At 38.5% G+C, this 17,598-nt stretch overlaps 2 protein-coding genes across 4 annotated transcripts; one reads left to right on the top strand and one right to left on the bottom strand.

Annotated features, from left to right (window-relative positions):
- Positions 1–325: 325 nt before the first annotated feature.
- rab5c (RAB5C, member RAS oncogene family) lies at positions 326–11,628 on the bottom strand. Of its 2 annotated transcripts, XM_056402271.1 has the most exons (7): positions 11,518–11,603; positions 8,366–8,424; positions 5,126–5,452; positions 2,701–2,852; positions 2,386–2,508; positions 2,183–2,276; positions 326–1,849 (listed from the first exon to the last, which is right to left on the bottom strand). In XM_056402271.1, exons 3-7 carry the CDS (start codon positions 5,289–5,291, stop codon positions 1,722–1,724), a joined length of 663 nt encoding a protein of 220 aa, XP_056258246.1. In that variant the 5' UTR covers positions 5,292–5,452; positions 8,366–8,424; positions 11,518–11,603; the 3' UTR covers positions 326–1,721. The 2 variants fall into 2 exon arrangements, with proteins under 2 accessions (XP_056258246.1, XP_056258247.1); XM_056402272.1 differs by lacking the exon at positions 8,366–8,424 and having other exon boundaries at positions 11,518–11,628.
- Positions 11,629–15,164: 3,536 nt separating this feature from the next.
- On the top strand, positions 15,165–17,530 carry LOC130184563 (protein NATD1-like). 2 transcript variants are annotated; one of them, XM_056400529.1, is made up of 4 exons: positions 15,165–15,265; positions 15,372–15,499; positions 16,184–16,302; positions 16,434–17,530. In XM_056400529.1, exons 2-4 carry the CDS (start codon positions 15,442–15,444, stop codon positions 16,548–16,550), a joined length of 294 nt encoding a protein of 97 aa, XP_056256504.1. In that variant the 5' UTR covers positions 15,165–15,265; positions 15,372–15,441; the 3' UTR covers positions 16,551–17,530. The 2 variants fall into 2 exon arrangements, with proteins under 2 accessions (XP_056256504.1, XP_056256503.1); XM_056400528.1 differs by lacking the exon at positions 15,165–15,265 and having other exon boundaries at positions 15,286–15,499.
- The last annotated feature ends 68 nt before the right edge of the window (positions 17,531–17,598 follow it).

The raw sequence follows: 17,598 nt of genomic DNA, 5'->3' as shown, positions 1-17,598 counted from the left end.
CAGCTTGTGTTCACTTTAGCAAAGAAAATGAAACCAATTAGGTTTAAATTTTGATTTTAAAGAACTTCCGGCATCTTGAACATGTGATGGGAAAGAAACACTAAGGGGAGGATTGCCAGGATTGAACATTAAAGTACTAGTAAGTATTAAAAGTACAGCCAACTTGTGGCAGGCTGCACAAGTTCAATACATTATTGATTGTCAGTCACTGCCGATTGGTGCGAGTGGTTTAAATATCAAAGAATAATCACTGGTGATTGTAACTAGTTGATTTGTAGTGATTTGTAAAATCTAGATGAAATTAAAACAGGCATACAAAGAAAGATACCTTCCCCTTGTTTATTCATAAAATTACACTTTTTTCTTCCTTCTCTACCAATGACCCCACCCTGCCCATTATCCCCCACCGACAGCAGTGGCTGCTGTGCAGGTATTGTTGTGCTAGTCTTTGATGCCATAACAGGATGACAACACTGTTGAAAGCAATCCCTCCCTGATATGAAGAGTAAAAACAAATAGAGAATAGAAACAGTAAAGGAAGAGGATAACATCTCAATTCACAAAGATGATGAGACAGAACCAGTGCATTTAATACCATAGATCTTCAGAAAAAAAAAAAAATTCAGACATAAAAAAAAAAAAAAAAAAAAAAACACAAAATAATTAAGGTTGACAGAAAATCATGTAGAGATTGGGAAGATATTGTTTTGACAATAACTACTGATTGATTATAAACTTGAAAAGTCTGATACAAATACAGCAACATGTTTTCAATACACAGTTGTGATTTTGGTCAAGAAAACAAATCTTGCTTTATGTATTTGTCTTTGTACAATGATGATTCAAAAACATTACATTAATGCTAAAATTACTTATGGGTGACAGTGTTAATAAAGTACTATTTACTGTATATGGTTTGATAACATAGATTGATGATTGTAAAACCTTTAAGTCCAGGCTTTAAAATCATACTGAACAGTCAAAAGAGGTTGAAGTCATAATAATAGTGATGACAATAACAATGTAATAATTCAATCTACACAGCTCTATCAAGAAGGAAATATCTGTCCATTCCCACACTCCTGTTACGAACCTTCTCTCTTCATCTTTTCCAGGAAGCTGACCAGGAACAAGACAGAAAAGTGATGGACTGCGGCATGCACCTGGATTTGAGTTTTAACAGTGTCATGAGATGATGAGAATACTTTAGAAATGCATGGTGCATGGGAAAGCAGGGGGCAAAAGAGAAGACAGTGACAGGGCCAATGAGCCTGTTTATATTCCTTCCTGTTGTGTTAATTTTTTTTTCCTCTACACATATACAGAAACAAAGATGAGCAAGATGGCCCTATTAAGTGCCATTGGTAATGACTGATCTTTTTTTTTCCTTCTTCCAAGAGTGGGACGTTTTTCCCCTAAGGTGACGTCAAGTGTCCATCATCAATAGAGAGGTCATGGATTGGCAATCTGTAAATAAGCCTGTGGGTCGATTTCTTGGTCTGTTGATTGGTTCATCACTTGGAACCATATGGGGGGGGGGGGGGTCCTGGCAGTTTACTGGCCAGTGGACTTATTTGCCAAACAGTTAATTGGTGCTGATAGGGTAGTTGGTCGGACCATGGCTTGGTTTGACCAATGGGACATTGTTTGACAGCTGGCTAATATCTGGTCTGGTTGATCGAAGCTGTAGATTGGTTGGATCAGCTGACTCATTGTGTTGGTTAGTTCCCGCCTCCACAACACTGGCCACTTCTGCCATGCGGTGCAGTTTCCTGCAGGTCCACGCCGCCTCGGGCTCGTCCAGCAGTGCCTGCTCCAGCCTGAGGCTCGTTCTTAGGAAGCTTCTTGGCTGTTGAGGTGTAGAAGTGTAATCCATTAATTTGTGCACTATGGTACTGTGACATTAGGACTGCAACTAACAAGTATTTCATTATCAATTCTGCTGATTATAATAATTTTGTTTATAAAACATTGTCTACAAATATTTGTCTATAAAACTGAAAAATGAAATAAATCAATTAATCAAGAATATATATAATTTATGATTAATCAATAAATAATTTTTAGTCGCATTGAGCATTATTTTTCAAGATAGTTACAGACTTACTTTCATTTGATCAGCTAACTGTTGCAGCTCTACATGACAGTAAAATGTGTCTGTGTTAGTGCTGGGAGGACTCACCTATAGCCATAAAAATCTCATTGACATTCATAGCAGTCTTGGCTGAAGTCTCCATGAAGAGCAAACTGTTGTCATCTGCATATGCTTGTGATTCCTAGAGAAATAAATACAACACAGATATATCTCTGGGCGATTTGGCAGCTTATATTCATTTATTGAAATTCATTCATTAAAAAACTAAAACCCTCAGTGTGTCTCTTTACCTGGAAATCTACAGCTCTCTTGTTGGCCAGGTCTGCTTTGTTCCCTGCCAGTGCAATAACAATATTTGGGCTGGCTTGTCGTTGGAGCTCCTTCACCCAGTTCTTTGCACGTGTGAATGTGTCCTTTAACAAAAAGTGAAACATGTTTTAAACTTTAAATCACTGATGCAAGTTTTAAATGTTTAATTTGACTGTAAGAGTTAGAAGAGCAAAGGTCTGTCTGCTGAATTAAGCAATCATCAACCCAGGCTGGAAGACAAGGGTCAGCAAACAAATGACATAAGACTTTTGAGTGTCACAGTCCAGGTAACTTACTGTGTTGGTGATATCGTAGACAACGATGGCGGCCTGGGCTCCCCTGTAGTACATAGGTGCCAAACTGTGATACCGTTCCTGTCCTGCAGTGTCCCAGATCTCAAACTTTACTGTTGTATCATCCAAACATACCGTCTGTGTGAGGAAGGCAGCTGGAAAAAACAAATTAGATATTCAGCCTTTTTGACTGAGAGGAAGTGATATATGTAAAAAGCAGAAAATCACAGACCCGTTATCTACAGGGCTTAAGTTTAATATTTAAGCCTCAAAACGCAAAGATTAAGGCTCTGATGAAACAATGAGGAACATCACACAGTCACTCGATTGACAAAAAGAGAATATAGATGGTTTAAATTAAATTTGGTGAGATATGGTTTTCTACTGACCATACTGAAAGGGACAAACCATCCAGCAGTAGGTTGTTAGCACTGCTGGTAACAACTTTACCCCCTCAGACTTGACTAGAATTACAAAACCAGCAGAATTAAGAAAATAGAAGATTAAATAATAGTGAAAATACACAAAAAGATTCTGTATAATGTATAGTGTAGCTTATGAATGGCAGTAGGCACAACTGCATACAAGTCACTTACTCAGCCGACTGTCACATGACAGAGGAAACTGAGCACTCACAAGCATAGCACATATTTTAAAGCTGTGTAATCTTTGACCAGGCATGCAGCTGAACACAAGTTCAACAGAAATAAAAAAAAAAATAATAAAAATGCTGACTCGTTATGAGTCTTTGGTTAGCGTAAGCACTTAGCATCCTGTCCGTACATCCATAAACCATGTTACTCATATGCGACCGTATGGAAAAAGAAAAGTTTCAACATAAAAGAAAAAAGAAAGGACACTAAAAGTAGCTCTGACAATCCGCCAGTAAACCTGTTGATATCTTCATAGCATTTAATGAGGTAGTTTACCTCACATTTTATACCAGAATTGTACTTAGGAATGTGAATTTTAAACAATTTAATCAATAGTAGCCCATATTAACGAGTAATCATTTTATTGTTAATTTTTATTCTTATATCAAGTGAAAAAAAAAACTGGTCTGACCTCCTGACAACAGACTTAAGCCTGTGTACATGGTCAAAGCTGATTGGTGTGAACAACCCTCTCACTGTAAATCCTTCAATACATATTTGGTGGTTACGTTTCTCAAAAGGAAAATAATGCAGTGGAGTAGTTATAAAAGCAGCAGAGTCCACAGTGAACTAGAGGTGAGGTTTTCTCAACTGAATGCAAATTCAACATACATGCTGGATGGAAGAAACAAATAGAGGCACAAATATGTTGCACCCACTCTGCCAATTTTTGGTTAATATAATTTTAATTTTCAGTTCTTAACGGCGATTAATGATTTGGTTAACATTACTGACTCAACATTTGTGCATTAACTTAAAAACGCTTAAATCCAGCATGCTGACAAAGGAGGAAACCTGTCACTGTTGTTTTTCCAGCTGGACTGAGGATTTGCACTTCTGACATACCAGTTAAAAGTTGACTTCCTTGGCCCTCAGGCTGAAGTCATGACAATGTAGAGACAACAACACGTTTTTAGCCCCACCACTTTGGAAAAAAAAGTCACAGAGAGATTACCATATTCATATATCATATTCCTCTTCTTTAAAACTTAGCAAAACCCATCAGCTTCACTTGTCTATAGGAGGTCCAGGAAACCCCCATTGTTGTCTCAATTCCTTCCTGTCTCACTTCACTTCACTCCCCTGCAGCCCAAGAACTGGTATTTAGTATTAAAGTCACTTTCTTTTCATCTTCATCTCATTACCGTCAGAAATTATTACAAAATGTAATTTGTCTCCACAGAAATCAATACATATGTCTGCCATGTGAGAGCAACTTGATGGCTCATGGGAGTCAGGTGATCAGCTGCACAGAACTGGTTCTGCCACTCCCTCTCCTGGGCTCACACAAGAGAAAAGATTAAGCCCTCAAGCAAGCAGCTCCTCTGTACTGGCAAGGACATGTTTTCTTCTGCTCCAGCTCTCATGTTGTGTCCACTGACGTTAAAACATTTTAAGAGCAGGTACAAAACCATTGTGCGTTTATGACAACTATAGTAGAATTCCTTTAAAAAAACAGGATGTAAATTGTAGGGGCTGTGTGACGATTGTAATTAGGTGTGAAATTTGTGGTCAATTTCTATAAATAAAAGTCTAAATGGATATGATAAATGAAATTATTTTATTAATTAAATATCAGACCTGATTTTTAAAGAAATACCCTTACGTGCAGTACACCTTCAGTTTGTCTACACCCACAGCACAGGCATAGGGCAAAAGACAGCCTTTACCCTTGAATGACTGAGGTAATTTTCCTACAGAGATATGCAGCTATGATGCTATCAAAGCATGAGTCAGACCAGGGACTATTATCAGAATCAAAAAAGAAACCTCACCTCCAATGGTGCTCTCCTGGTACTCATGGAACTGGCCTTTGACAAAGCGTAGCACCAAGCTGGACTTCCCCACTGCTGATTCCCCCAACAGCACTAGCTTAAACTGGCAAATCTTGTTGCTTGCTGCAGTGCCGTTGGTCCGTGCCGGTCCGCCTCGCCCTGCCATAGTGCAGTGTTAAAAACTGGGAGAAAGAAGCTGGGAGAAGAGGGGGAGGAAGTTTGGTTTGACTTGGGCTCGGTGCAGGGGCTGGTGGGGGCTGGGTGAGGCTGAGCTAGAGGCGGGTGAGTTCAGGTCAGGCAGGTAGATGAGCCAGAGGAAGAAGAGAGCTGAAAAACAAGACAGACAGTTTGTTAAGCTTTGCTTCATAAAGAAATAAGATTTTCCATTAAAACAATCAGGTTATGAATATTATAATCAGTCAAACCCAATGGAGTGTCTCATGAAAAAAACATAACAAAAACAGAGATTAATTCCTTGTTCCTGCTGGCAGTTGCTAATAAGAAGAGAACAATGTAAGATATAATGTAACTGTAAAATTCATCAGCACTAAAGCTTTTTTTTTTTTGCCCAAATTATAGTCAGTATTAAATCAATTTAAAGTCTAAATTGTAAACACAGAAACTCTGGGGCTGGGCCTCTAGGTAAAGAGTTTATTATTTACTATAAGCAAGCACTGGAAGATAACACTTAGTGTCTTATATGAAGCTGTGTACACTGTCTGGCTCCCACAGGTCGTCCTGATAGTGTGCGATTAGTACATGGTGCAGTATACACCATACTTTTGCTTTCCTTAAGTTTAAAACTCTACACAGGATAAAGAAACAAATGAAGTGATGTGGTTCTGGAGAGTTGATGGTGCACATGTACAGAGGTAGGTGTAAAAATTCAATAATATATGTGCACACGCACGCACGCACGCACGCACGCACGCACACAATATGATATGTTCCTGTGACTCATCTGTTAACAGATGTCTGGTCACAGTTTGAAACCATAACCGTATAGTGTTAAGAACTTTGTGGCAATTTATATGCAGCAACAAAAAAAAAAAAAAATCAAAAAACATTAATCAGTGGGTCAAAAATAAAACATTTTAACACCCCACCTCCTGTAACAACATAATGTAAACCCAGCATTCACTCAGCAATAAGAGGAACCTGTAATACAGAATTTGACTTATAAAAACAAAAGTCTTTTTTAATTTAAAATGTTTCACCCAGCATAAATTACCGCAACTAAACTGTACCGCTTTCAGAGATAACAGCGTACCAAAACAGCTGTTTGTTCTCTTTTCTTCAGCCAGCTTTGAGTATGTGAAACCTTGCCTAATCTTTTTTCAGTTGGTTGATACACATGAGGTCAGGCAGCTTCTGCTTGGTCAAAGGACAGGAAACACAACTCAGCTCAAAGCAGGAAGTGAAGATTGCAGAAGACATTTTACTGCTGAGTACATTAAAACCTGGGATAGCCTCATCTTTGTCGCTGGGACAACTTAATGCAGAAACACAATGCGTGCTGAAGTCAAGCATGAGAATAGACCATTCCTGAGAGAGAAGCAAAATTTCAAGAGCGAGGAAAACCAGAGTAAAGATGTCACTGTTATTAGTCTATAGAGTTTGGTTGGGCTACCCTTTTCCTCAGCTCGATGCTGAGCTGGGCTTAATCTCCAGCATGTGACAGGAGATCATGGCTCTGTCCATGAAATATTCAGAACTGGCATGTTTCATTTGACAGTGCTGTGCACCAACCATGCAACATACATTAACTACATTCACCAATTTCTGCTGTGCAGCTCGCTGTCTACCATTATTTTACAGCTTCAATTTAATTTTAACATTCACTGTCACAGAGCAATCATGAGCTATAAAAGCGCTCCAGCTGCTTCGCTGGTTTGACCTTTTATTCCAACATAAAATAAGTTGGCTATAACACAGGGGCATTACACATTAAGGATTAGAGAAATTGACTCCATCTTATGTGCACTAGCAAATCTGCTTACCTTTGATATAGATTTTAAAAAAGGTATATGGACATATACCTGTATCCAACTACAGCAGTCATCATCAACAGTGAACTAAGGTCTCTCTAGACTATTTAGCTAGCAGACACACACTTCCCACAAGCCCTGAAAGAGCAGAGGGAATCCTTCACAGCAGCAGCACAGTCAGAGAAGGAATAAAGGCACTCTGTTCACTGGATCAGACAGTCGGTCTGTACTCATTTGATTGCAAGCAACAGAGCTGAGCTCTCACCTGTTCACATTCCTCACTAAAGGAAGCAAAGAAAAAGATGAACTGAGTTTGTGGAAGAAGGCCAAAAAGCACCCTGAATGGTGCCAAAATCTGAGCCTAATTGGTTTTCTAAGCTTCTTGAACATAAGATATGCAAGATAATGACATTTTGGGAACAATTACTTGGAATTAGCTTGAACTAATTACAACTATGAGTTTAAAGAAAAAGAATTAGGCTTCTATCACACAGTGACGAATTTGCAAATTGTAAGTTTTGCTGTTCCAGGGAAATGTCTGGTTTGGATAAGACAGGTGGGTGTCATAGACATGCACCAAAAATGTCTTAGGAAAAGGTTTTGTTAATCAGTAGATACCAGTTATGGCTCACACAAAAACAAGTGCTAGAGCCATTCCCACAGGATGAATACAGTGAAGGAAGGTTTCAGAAATGTAAGGAGTAACCTATAGGAGCCAAAACACATTATGTCTAGGCTGAAGATTTTTTTTTACCACCAACAGATACTGCAGAATACACACATTAAGAGGAAAATAATCAACTATTGTGTCACATTTTATGCACATAAGCTGATACATACTGATTAATGATGCAGTAACAGTTTAGCGCCAAAACACTAACACCTATGCAGCATACTGTGCAATAGGTAGAAGTAACTAGCTTGCAATCAGAGGCTCTTTCTTACACTGAGACAAACCTTCACACATCTTTAGCAGCCTGTGACGGATGCTTTGATGGCATCCCTAATGGGCTCTGAAGACCTCCACAGGGAAGTGGGTCAGAGAGAGAGAGAGAAAGACAGACAGTGGGACATGGGTCAGAGAAAGGGGGAGGAGAAAAGGCAGGAAGAAGAAGCACACTAGAGGGAGAGCCTGTGAAATATTCATCGTGGCCTCCTGTATGCTCTGCTGCCAGCATGATACCCAAGCACTTAGCAGGGATTGCAGTGCACTAAACACCTAAATATGAGAATGTGTGCACAAATTAAATACCTGTATACACAGACCCCATTCATGGTAATGTTATTCAAACTCGAAACCAGCTTCAAAATCTGAAAAAAGACAGATGACATTTCTATGAATAATTGCTGTTCACTCTGATAGAGCATAAGCTTCAGTCAATTAATGATTCCCTTCCTCTGTGTTGTGCTGTCACATGTACATCTCCATAAAAAGAAAAAAGGAAACTAATTGGAAATGATACTGACTGTGGTATAACTCATTAATGACAGTAATAAAGTCATAAAGTAAGTACCTCTCAGTAAGAAATACAAGATCATATAGACACATTCGCTGTACTACAAACTTCAGCAAAATGATCAAGTCTCAGTTTTTGTCTACAGTTTCATCAAGTTTTTATCAAATTCGAAGAAAAAACATTTTTACATGGTATTTTGTGTAGTGTGCTTCAGAAAAGAAGTATCAGTCCGAAACTGTTGTGGCATAAATAAACATCAAGTTTAGATTCTTCTCTTCATACTTAGCAGGAACAAAATATGGAAGTTCAAATACACTTTTTGACCAACTGAGATTGCAGCTTAGATGCCACATGTTTGCAATAATTACATAAAGAAGAAAAAATAGCTGGCTGATTTTTTGAAAGTACTACAAGATAATTTCTTCACAAGGAACCACTTTTCTCCAAATGGTCTCAAACTTTTGGACCACACTGTATAATTGGCAGTATACCAAAGAGTGCATAGGCATGTAATGAATCATGTAATTCCATTTAAGTAGTAGTCCAACAACCTTTACAGCTGACTATACTAGTTACAAGAAAACAAGCATGGACTGCTGTTCACTTCATTTGAAGGGTGGGGTCCTGGAAGAACTGGTGGTGTCTGATATGAGGGGCTGCATCACCATCCTCTTTTTGTCTATTCCGCCAAATGGTCAGATTCTCTCCTGGAAAGAGGAAATTTCCATGTACACCAAACCATGAACTTAAGACCTAGATATTACTGGCACAGAGCTTTTATAGGTAACATTTTGCCCCAAGATGACAAAGATACAAGAGAAGAACAATCCTTGAGATCTCAAATGAAACAGGAAAATCTATTGAGCCAAGGTAAGCCCTTCTAAAGCTGAAATTTCTACTAAAAAATGAACAGTGAGAGTTTGGATGGGAAACTGGTGACATTACTCAGGAAAAGCAAACAGGATAATCATCACTAGCAGTTAGCAAGGCCAATAGGAAATCACAGGCACTTCCTTTCCTTGTGACTTCTGTGTGAAAAGCTCAGTGACTAAACCAAGAGTTATGGTTGTCCAGAGGCCCAAACTAAACCTGCACCACCTCAGAAAATTACAATCTACAAACAAATTCTTCCTATTTGCATGAAAATCTGAGTACCAATACTGGTTTCCATACTAGTTGCAATGAAAATAAAATCCTTTCTGTACCTCATAACTCAAGTCACATAAAACTATAATAACAAAAGCTTCAACATCAGCACCTGTCTGCAGAGATAAAACGGAAGATGAAGTAACTCAGGGTGTTGATGAACAGCACACTTTAGGAGAATAAAGCAAAATACTAGTAGTCAGTTAAACAGTACTGACCTTTAAATTCAAACAGTGCTGAAACAGCCCAAGAAAGAAAGTGAGGGGTGTCCTTAATGAATGCAAACACAAATAGTACAGTGAGTGGGGAGTTAATTCGCAGTTCTTGTTTCAGGCCTGGTTTGTCAAGATGTGTCACTACTTTTGGAGGACAATGTCCATACACCATTAACATGAGAAGAGCTCAAGCATGTAACTGTAAATTCCCTCTCTGTCTCAAAGGTCCAAACTTTACTGCCCCTAATAAAGCCATAAACAGGAGCTGTGACGACACAGGCATATCTGACTATATTTGCTGTTAAATGTAAGAAGAAACACGTGCAGACACATAATAACCTAAAAATGTAAATTGGCAGAATTACATCACAATTGCTGTGAACAGTTTATGACACTTCATGTGATGACACCTTTGAAAATACCAGCGTGCTGGCATTTACTGGCCTGTCAAACTATGAAACATATTAACTGCCTCATGATTGTCTCTGTCAAAGCTTTAAGGCAAACTTGTAAGTTCATATTTGCTATAAATGCACCTAACATTACAAAAAATAAAAAACTGTCAAACGACGAACGGGGCGTGTTAAAGTTTCAAAGGTATATCTCCTTCAGGGAATCAAGTGGCTTAATTTTCTGTGACTCAACTGTGCTCAACTTCAAGGTCTCAAATGTAAAACCGATTATTACTTGACCGGTGGGATAAACTGAGACTTATAGCCTAATGTTATAACCAAGTAACGTGAGCACACGCTACATACATCATAATTTACAGTTCAGTTATAACGAAATTTCAAAATTAAAAAATAAAGTTCACCCCTGCCTGGCTGCAACTAGCTTGAGCAGAGAGATAAGCTAACTTGTAAACGTAACACAGTGGCTGCTTCACGTTATGAAAATAACTGACCAAGTACCGTAGCAAAACCACAGTGTTGCTAACTATATTGGCTAGTGGGGGTAAGGTATAGTTAGCTATGATAAGCACTCAAAGTAAAGCAACCGCTGTCATGAACTTCGATAACATGCCATTCACTTGTAGTTGTACCAAGCAGATGGCTAATAATAAATATACTCGACTACATATAATCAGCAACAACTGACCGTATCGTTTACCTAGCATTGCCACTAGCTTGCTAGCGTAAATTGACAACAAAAACTAATGCAAAGCCACGGAGACAAAAACAACTTGCATTTTGATAGCGTTAGCTGGGTTAGCAGCTACAGCCAAGTCTCGAAAACGTCATTAGACAACTTTCCTTTTCGCGGCTCCACACCGTCAGCTGTTTGACATTTGACAAACTATGGGATACAGACTTGTTATGGTGTCAGCTCGTGGCATAAAACGACGCCGTATGCTCCTCGACAATATTCGTCCCAAGGCTTTTTGTGCATTTTCTGCGGTCTCATAGAGCTAGAAGCTCGGTGCCTCAGATGGACATTTCGGTTGAACTCGGACTTGGCTGATCGGTAGATCAAAATTTGGCAAAGGAGATCCGAATACGGTTAACAGCTCGTCGACAAAAGGAACAACAAAAGTTCAGTGTTTTGCTTTACCCCCATCTTTCATAATTTCAATCTGTCTGACTTACAATACTTTTTCTTCTTTTGCTGGTCTCATCAGCGACGGCTGTCTTCTTCTTCTTCTTCTTCTTCTTCTTCTTCTTGGGCTCTGGCCTTCCCTTCCGGTTAGCAATTTTTCCGGGAACCTCCCACTTTTTGTCAGCGGCTATCTGACCAATGAAAAAGCTGCAGCCTGCACAAAACATCACTGCAGCGCAGGAGCTGTTTACGGGGCCTGAGTAAATTGTCTAAATTTAAAATTTACCACTGGTGGACAACGTACTCAGATCCTTTACCAGAAATACTCAATTATAAACATTACAAACAAGTAATCAATGTGCTGAAGCTCAAAGCCTGAAGATCATAATTGTCCAAACACTTCCAGTCTTGACTGTATTTTTCAAACCAATGCCTGTAATGTACAGTACTGTAATGTGATCATAACAGTTGATGAAAAGTTAATATAAGATCAAAGTCCGACTTCAAGCTGTATTTCAAGTGTAAAGTCAATTAATGGCTGGATCATCCACAGGATTAGAGACAATCAAAATTATCAATTTTGCCATAACATTCAAGTGCTTTTCTATCAGGTGCCTTTTCAAGATAAATCCAGACAAGGAGACGAAAGTGGAGAAGCAAAATACAAATACAAATGCAAATACACTGGTAAATAGACAATAAATTAACATTAAGTTAATGCTTTTATTAGCATTAAAAACAGAAGATAAACAAGAAACAAAACAGGACCGAAAAGGTGTAGGCTATAGCCTTAGCTAATTACATCTACCCTTTTTACATCAATTATTTTGCCAGCTCACTTTAAATTTATACAGAGCAATAAAAGAAAGTAACAAAGACTAAGTATATATGCATTGTATAGGGCTGTTGTTTACCCCGAAATCCCAAACACATTTCATGTACACTCTGTTGTTCATGCGCTTATATTTGTTAATCATCTTATGTTTAATTTTTTTTTTTTTAATCTATTATGTGTATTACACTCTTTCATTTCTGTTTCTAAGCCATTCCGCAAATTTACTCTCCATACTGAAACATATATCCCAAGGTTCTTTCATTGATCACAAACATTACAAACTTTGAATAGAAAGAATAAGAGGCATCACACATGCATACAATTTTTCACAGGTGGAAAATAACAGCTGTTAATCCCACTGCAAAGACATTTTTAGAGATTGGATAGTCAGCTTTTAAGTGGTGAACCAATGAAAAGGGCAACTACACTATAAATCCTAATTCACTCTCTCAACTGTACAGTGTACAGTACAGTGACATGAAAGTTATGAGCAGACCTGACACAAAATAACTGTACTGTACCTGAAACCATGTGAGAAAGCTTAGAGGGCTAGTGTCTCTTTGTTGGACCTACTAACAACTCAGACATCTGAGACATGACCTTTTGCAAAGTACATGTACATGTTTACAATGCAGTAAAAAATAGAATATTTTCCTCTGAATAGTGGTGTTACTGTAAATTTGCATAAAACCAATAAATAACTTAACATTTCAAAAGCTGCAATGAATGATAATTAAAATCTAATGCTTTGTTATTGGCATTTTGAATGCCACGCAGACAGACAAACAGACTATGAAATAATGGGTCCCTCTCCTGTATACCTGCAGACTCAAAATAGTTTGTTGACATTTTGTGTCTCTTTGTAGCGGTTTTGTGAAGCCCAGGGTGCCCTCCAATGGCCCTGGGCCTGTGCTTTGTTGGCTTGTTCAGTAATCCATCTATGACTGCACCTTACTTTATCTATATCAATAACTCCTATAACATGATTGTTCATTACATGTGGAAGTTATTTTTTTATTTATCATGGCTCGTTTGCTGCTCTCTTGTGTTGTTTTGTGCGTCTGTATGTAATTATTGTGGGTGGACTTGGTGTCAGAGTATTCTGCCACTTATCCTGCGTAAAGGCTTTACTGCACTTCCAGATCACACACCTCTATGAAGCATCTTTATGTCAGCCACAAAACCAAGATTTTGGACTAGGATAAATGTAGGAAACACCCCGCCATAGCAATCTTTCAACACAATGATAAATTAATTATGATATAAATTAGTTATGAAACTAGTAACAGGCCTAAATTTCTCACTAAATAATGAGCTTTTCAATTTTCTTTGTAATATTTGGTATGAAAGGTCACCTGAAGCAGTCCATGGTCCTGACAGGTTTGTCCATGGACAAAGCAAACATCGACAAATATAAAATAAATTAGCTTAATATAATTTTAAGCTAATATAATAAAAAGCTTTGATTATTCAAATCCAATAGAAGTGAGGACAATAATGTTCCAGTATTTATACAATAGCAAATGATATGGTTGCTGCAACAATTTATCTGATCCTAAATCAGTGTGTGAATACTGACACCTGGTGGACCCACATGTCCTTTATTTTCTCTGCAGATCTCAAACTGTGAAAACATTGGTTTTCTTTTGTTGCTGATAACTTGAAAAATATTTCCTCTACGAAATCATTGACTGCTCTCTTCTGCTTTTCATTCATTCCTCTATCAGTCCTGCCTATACACCACTGGCTGTTTGAAAGTCTTGTTACCACGGCAACTGGCTCAGCACAGTGACTCTACAGCAGACTGAACTAGTAAAGGACACAAGAAAGCGGTCATAGATTTAAATTTTTAAAAAAGAGAGAACAAGAGGAACAACAAGTTCAAGGTGTTGACTTGGCCTCCAAATTCCCCGGATCTCAATCCAATCAAGCATCTGTGGGATGTGCTGGACGCATCCTCGCAATTTACAGGATTCGAAGGATCTGCTGCTAACGTCTTGGCGCCAGATACCACAACACACCTTCAGAGGTCTTGCCTCCATGGGTCAGAGCTGTTGTGCCAGCGAAAGGGGGACTTACACAATATTAGGCAGGCGGTCTAAATCTTATGGCTGAAAACTATTGAAGAGCATCATTAATTGACCAGGTGTATCAGATCCCAGATGAGGACAAAAATCAACCAGTTATTTCCAGTGAAGCACTTTGCAGCTTGTGCATACAACTGATAATTACTAATATACACTCAAAAAACAAACTCAGTTGGTAATTTATCAGGTACATCTAGTTAAGCTTTACATTGTGGTTTAAGTAGCATTTACTGGTGCCAATGAAAATGAAAGCCTATTTTCCCCCTATGCTTAATTCTAGCTGGCACAATTTAGTGGTAAATACGACCATTTTACAATAGTTCATTTAGAAGTAGTATCCAGCTCCACAATCAAGCTGTTGTGGTTGAATCCAGCTCCAGAATCCAGCATGCCCTCCTGTCTACCACCAAGAGTAGGAGTTCAAATTAGAGTCAAAAAGATTTTGAGCTTGGAAAGTGAACATTTGCATTTGTAAAAAAAAAATGTGCTTGTGAAGAAGAGATTTGTATCTCTAAAAAGAAAAACAAGATTTTGAGATAAAACTGAACAAATGATATAGATGAGATAACACAAGGAAACTGTGAAAGAGGAAGTGCTTCTGTCAACATACAGAGCAGAAAACTGTAAAACAATTCCACCGATTTATATAAATGTTTACTGCTCGTTATAATTCATCACTTTATTGTAAACTCTTTTGTTCCCTTCAGGATCCTGTAGAAATTATTACTCAGTTTTTCCAGTGATCTGATTGGTCAGTAGTTTGGCTGTTTACAGGTTTTGATCTGAAATAATGTAATAATCGCATTTAACAACTCTGAAAACGGTCAAAGAAGAACAAAAAAAAATGTTACACCACTGTGTAGAAGTCAAGTAAAGGTCATGAATTTATTAATCATTGTCTCGTGTGCATCCGCCTCTAGCGGACAGTCTCTACAATTACTACATGCTGACATGTATAAATGTACTTAAAAATGTTTTCCAGACTCACTGCTGTAACTCTCCGAGTTAAGTATTTTCCGACACTCAGTACTTTAAGCTCCAGCTGCAGGTTGATGGTGGAACATGACCGACAGAACCAGCGCTTCACCGTCACACCGGGCAGCGGAACCGGTAAGCAAATATAGCCTGAGCTGACGCTCCAGTGCCGGGAGAGATTCTGTAAGAGAGCCCGGCGTCCACTCACGGCCTCCGGCAACACATTTCTTCGTGAGAGATTAATTTCCACAGAGAATATTAATATACCGTTTCAGCCGTGTATATGAATTCTGCATCGTACGCCGTACTCTCTACAGGAGAGACGCTCAGCGAAACTTCATTTAAAATCAGATCATTTAAAGTTACTTTGCCCGTGGTAAACCGCTGCACTACCGATATGAATGACTCGTATTTTATATGATTTGTTTCTAGTCGCTTAACAGTTCGGCATTGTTATTACCAGCAAAAGTAACACATTTCAGTACAGTTTTGGCAAATTGGCTACAGTAGTAGCAGGCAAGCAGTGCCAGTCTAAATAAAGGTATTCCTGAAGGGAGCTTGGTATTGTTTATTAATTATCTATCCACCTGATTTACTTTTTCCCCCATATGGTTACAGGGTAACAGGGTCATATATATATATGTTTGTATATATATATATACATAAATACACACACACACACACACACACACACATACATACATACATACACACACACATGACATTGTTAATAGTGACACAGATGTAAGCAGCAGCTTGAGGTGGAGCTGGATCCCACCGATTTTAAATTTAGTGTAAAGTTGTGTTCCCTGTCCACAGGGGCCCATGAATGTGCGGTGCTGAACTACAGATTCACTGGGGAGAAGGAGGTGGATCTAATGTCGACCTATGTACCAGAGACGTTCAGGGGCCAAGGTGTTGCTGCACTGCTGTCTCAGGTAAGAGTGTTAGACGGTCAGTCAGTTGTGTCAAGACATACAGTGGGCTCCAAAAGTCTGAGACCACATTACTATTAAAGTGAATGGGAATATTACATGTTTTTTTTTATTTATTTAATGTATTTTTACAGGCTGCCATGGACTATCTGGTTGAAGAAAACCTCAAGGCTCATGTCTCCTGTTGGTACATAAGGAAATACATTGAGGAACACCCGTTGCAACATTTAAAGGACCTCATCATCACTTGACTTCAGCTTATTTGTCCAACTATAGCCTGAACTGCTACCTCAAGTCAACTACAAGCTCATACCTCACTGTACAACACTAGAGGCCAAAGGGATGATGTAAAGCGACTAGTTGATCTGTGCAGTTAAATGTTGTAGTTATGAGTGATGATTCTTTTTCTCTGGAATTGTCTGAAGTTTCATATTATAGAAATAATTGATCAGACCTGTCAAAGTCAGGCATAGTATAATTCAATTTTATTTTGATGATCTGAAACCAGCAAATTTGTGCGTTATTCTTATTAGATTGCTCTTTTTAATCTTGTATCTGTATATATGTTATATTTTCTCACAAACTTGATAATATTTATTAATTATTCAGTGTTGTGACAACACATTAAAATGTTAATCAAGGCTTAATGTTTAGAAATATTGACAACGTATGCACCGTTTTTTATGACAAATTTTGTGACTAATATTTAGCCAGAGTAGAACTTTGTGTTTGTTGACAATTAAGGCATTAACCTTTCTTTTTTAAGTATTAGGAGGTTCAAAATGAAAGGTTAATTATCATTATGGGCATCTAGTCTGACTGCCTGAAATTAAGGCCATGAAACTTCAATCCTCTGACCAAAGTTCTGTTTTTTAATCTCAAAGGAAGAGAGAACACACCTGGGCTTTTGAATCTGAAAGAACAAATAGAGATTAAAAAAATGTAAGGGGGTGTCATAAGACACTGTAATTTTCCTTTAGCTACGACCTCACCATGAGCCTAGAGTCTCAGATGAAATCAGCACATGTTGGGCGAGCACAGTATATCTTGGATTCTCGTCACCTAACGAGATTAGTTCTGCCACCACAGCAGCAGAGGGGACTGCAGCGTTCGAGCAAAACACAGCATCCGGTCGGCTGCAGGGGGGCGGAACCAGATGATGAGAGATCAGCCGCTACAGGAGGATGTAGTGACTGAGCTTCTGACTTTAACAATAAAGGTTTTAAGTGAATTTGGTCGAGTTGTCTTCCTCCTTGTTTTCAGGAGCAAACCATTCAGTTAGAAGCACACTCATATTTT

This window comes from Seriola aureovittata, chromosome 17, assembly GCF_021018895.1.
Source record: "Seriola aureovittata isolate HTS-2021-v1 ecotype China chromosome 17, ASM2101889v1, whole genome shotgun sequence".
Taxonomy (NCBI): Eukaryota; Metazoa; Chordata; class Actinopteri; order Carangiformes; family Carangidae; genus Seriola; species Seriola aureovittata.
Note: the sequence above shows the minus strand (reverse complement) of the source record. Positions and strands in the feature narration are given on the sequence as shown.

Coding starts and splice junctions, on each gene's coding strand:
- rab5c (XM_056402272.1), bottom strand. CDS start 5,291: ATGGCAGGGCGAGGCGGACCGGCACGGACCAACGGCACTGCAGCAAGC. Junction 2,853..5,125: donor CCAGGAGAGCACCATTGGAG/GTGAGGTTTCTT, acceptor TGTTTTTTCCAG/CTGCCTTCCTCACACAGACG. Junction 2,277..2,385: donor AGAGAGCTGTAGATTTCCAG/GTAAAGAGACAC, acceptor TTATTTCTCTAG/GAATCACAAGCATATGCAGA.
- LOC130184563 (XM_056400528.1), top strand. CDS start 15,349: ATGTACTTAAAAATGTTTTCCAGACTCACTGCTGTAACTCTCCGAGTT. Junction 15,500..16,183: donor CACACCGGGCAGCGGAACCG/GTAAGCAAATAT, acceptor CCCTGTCCACAG/GGGCCCATGAATGTGCGGTG. Junction 16,303..16,433: donor TTGCTGCACTGCTGTCTCAG/GTAAGAGTGTTA, acceptor GTATTTTTACAG/GCTGCCATGGACTATCTGGT.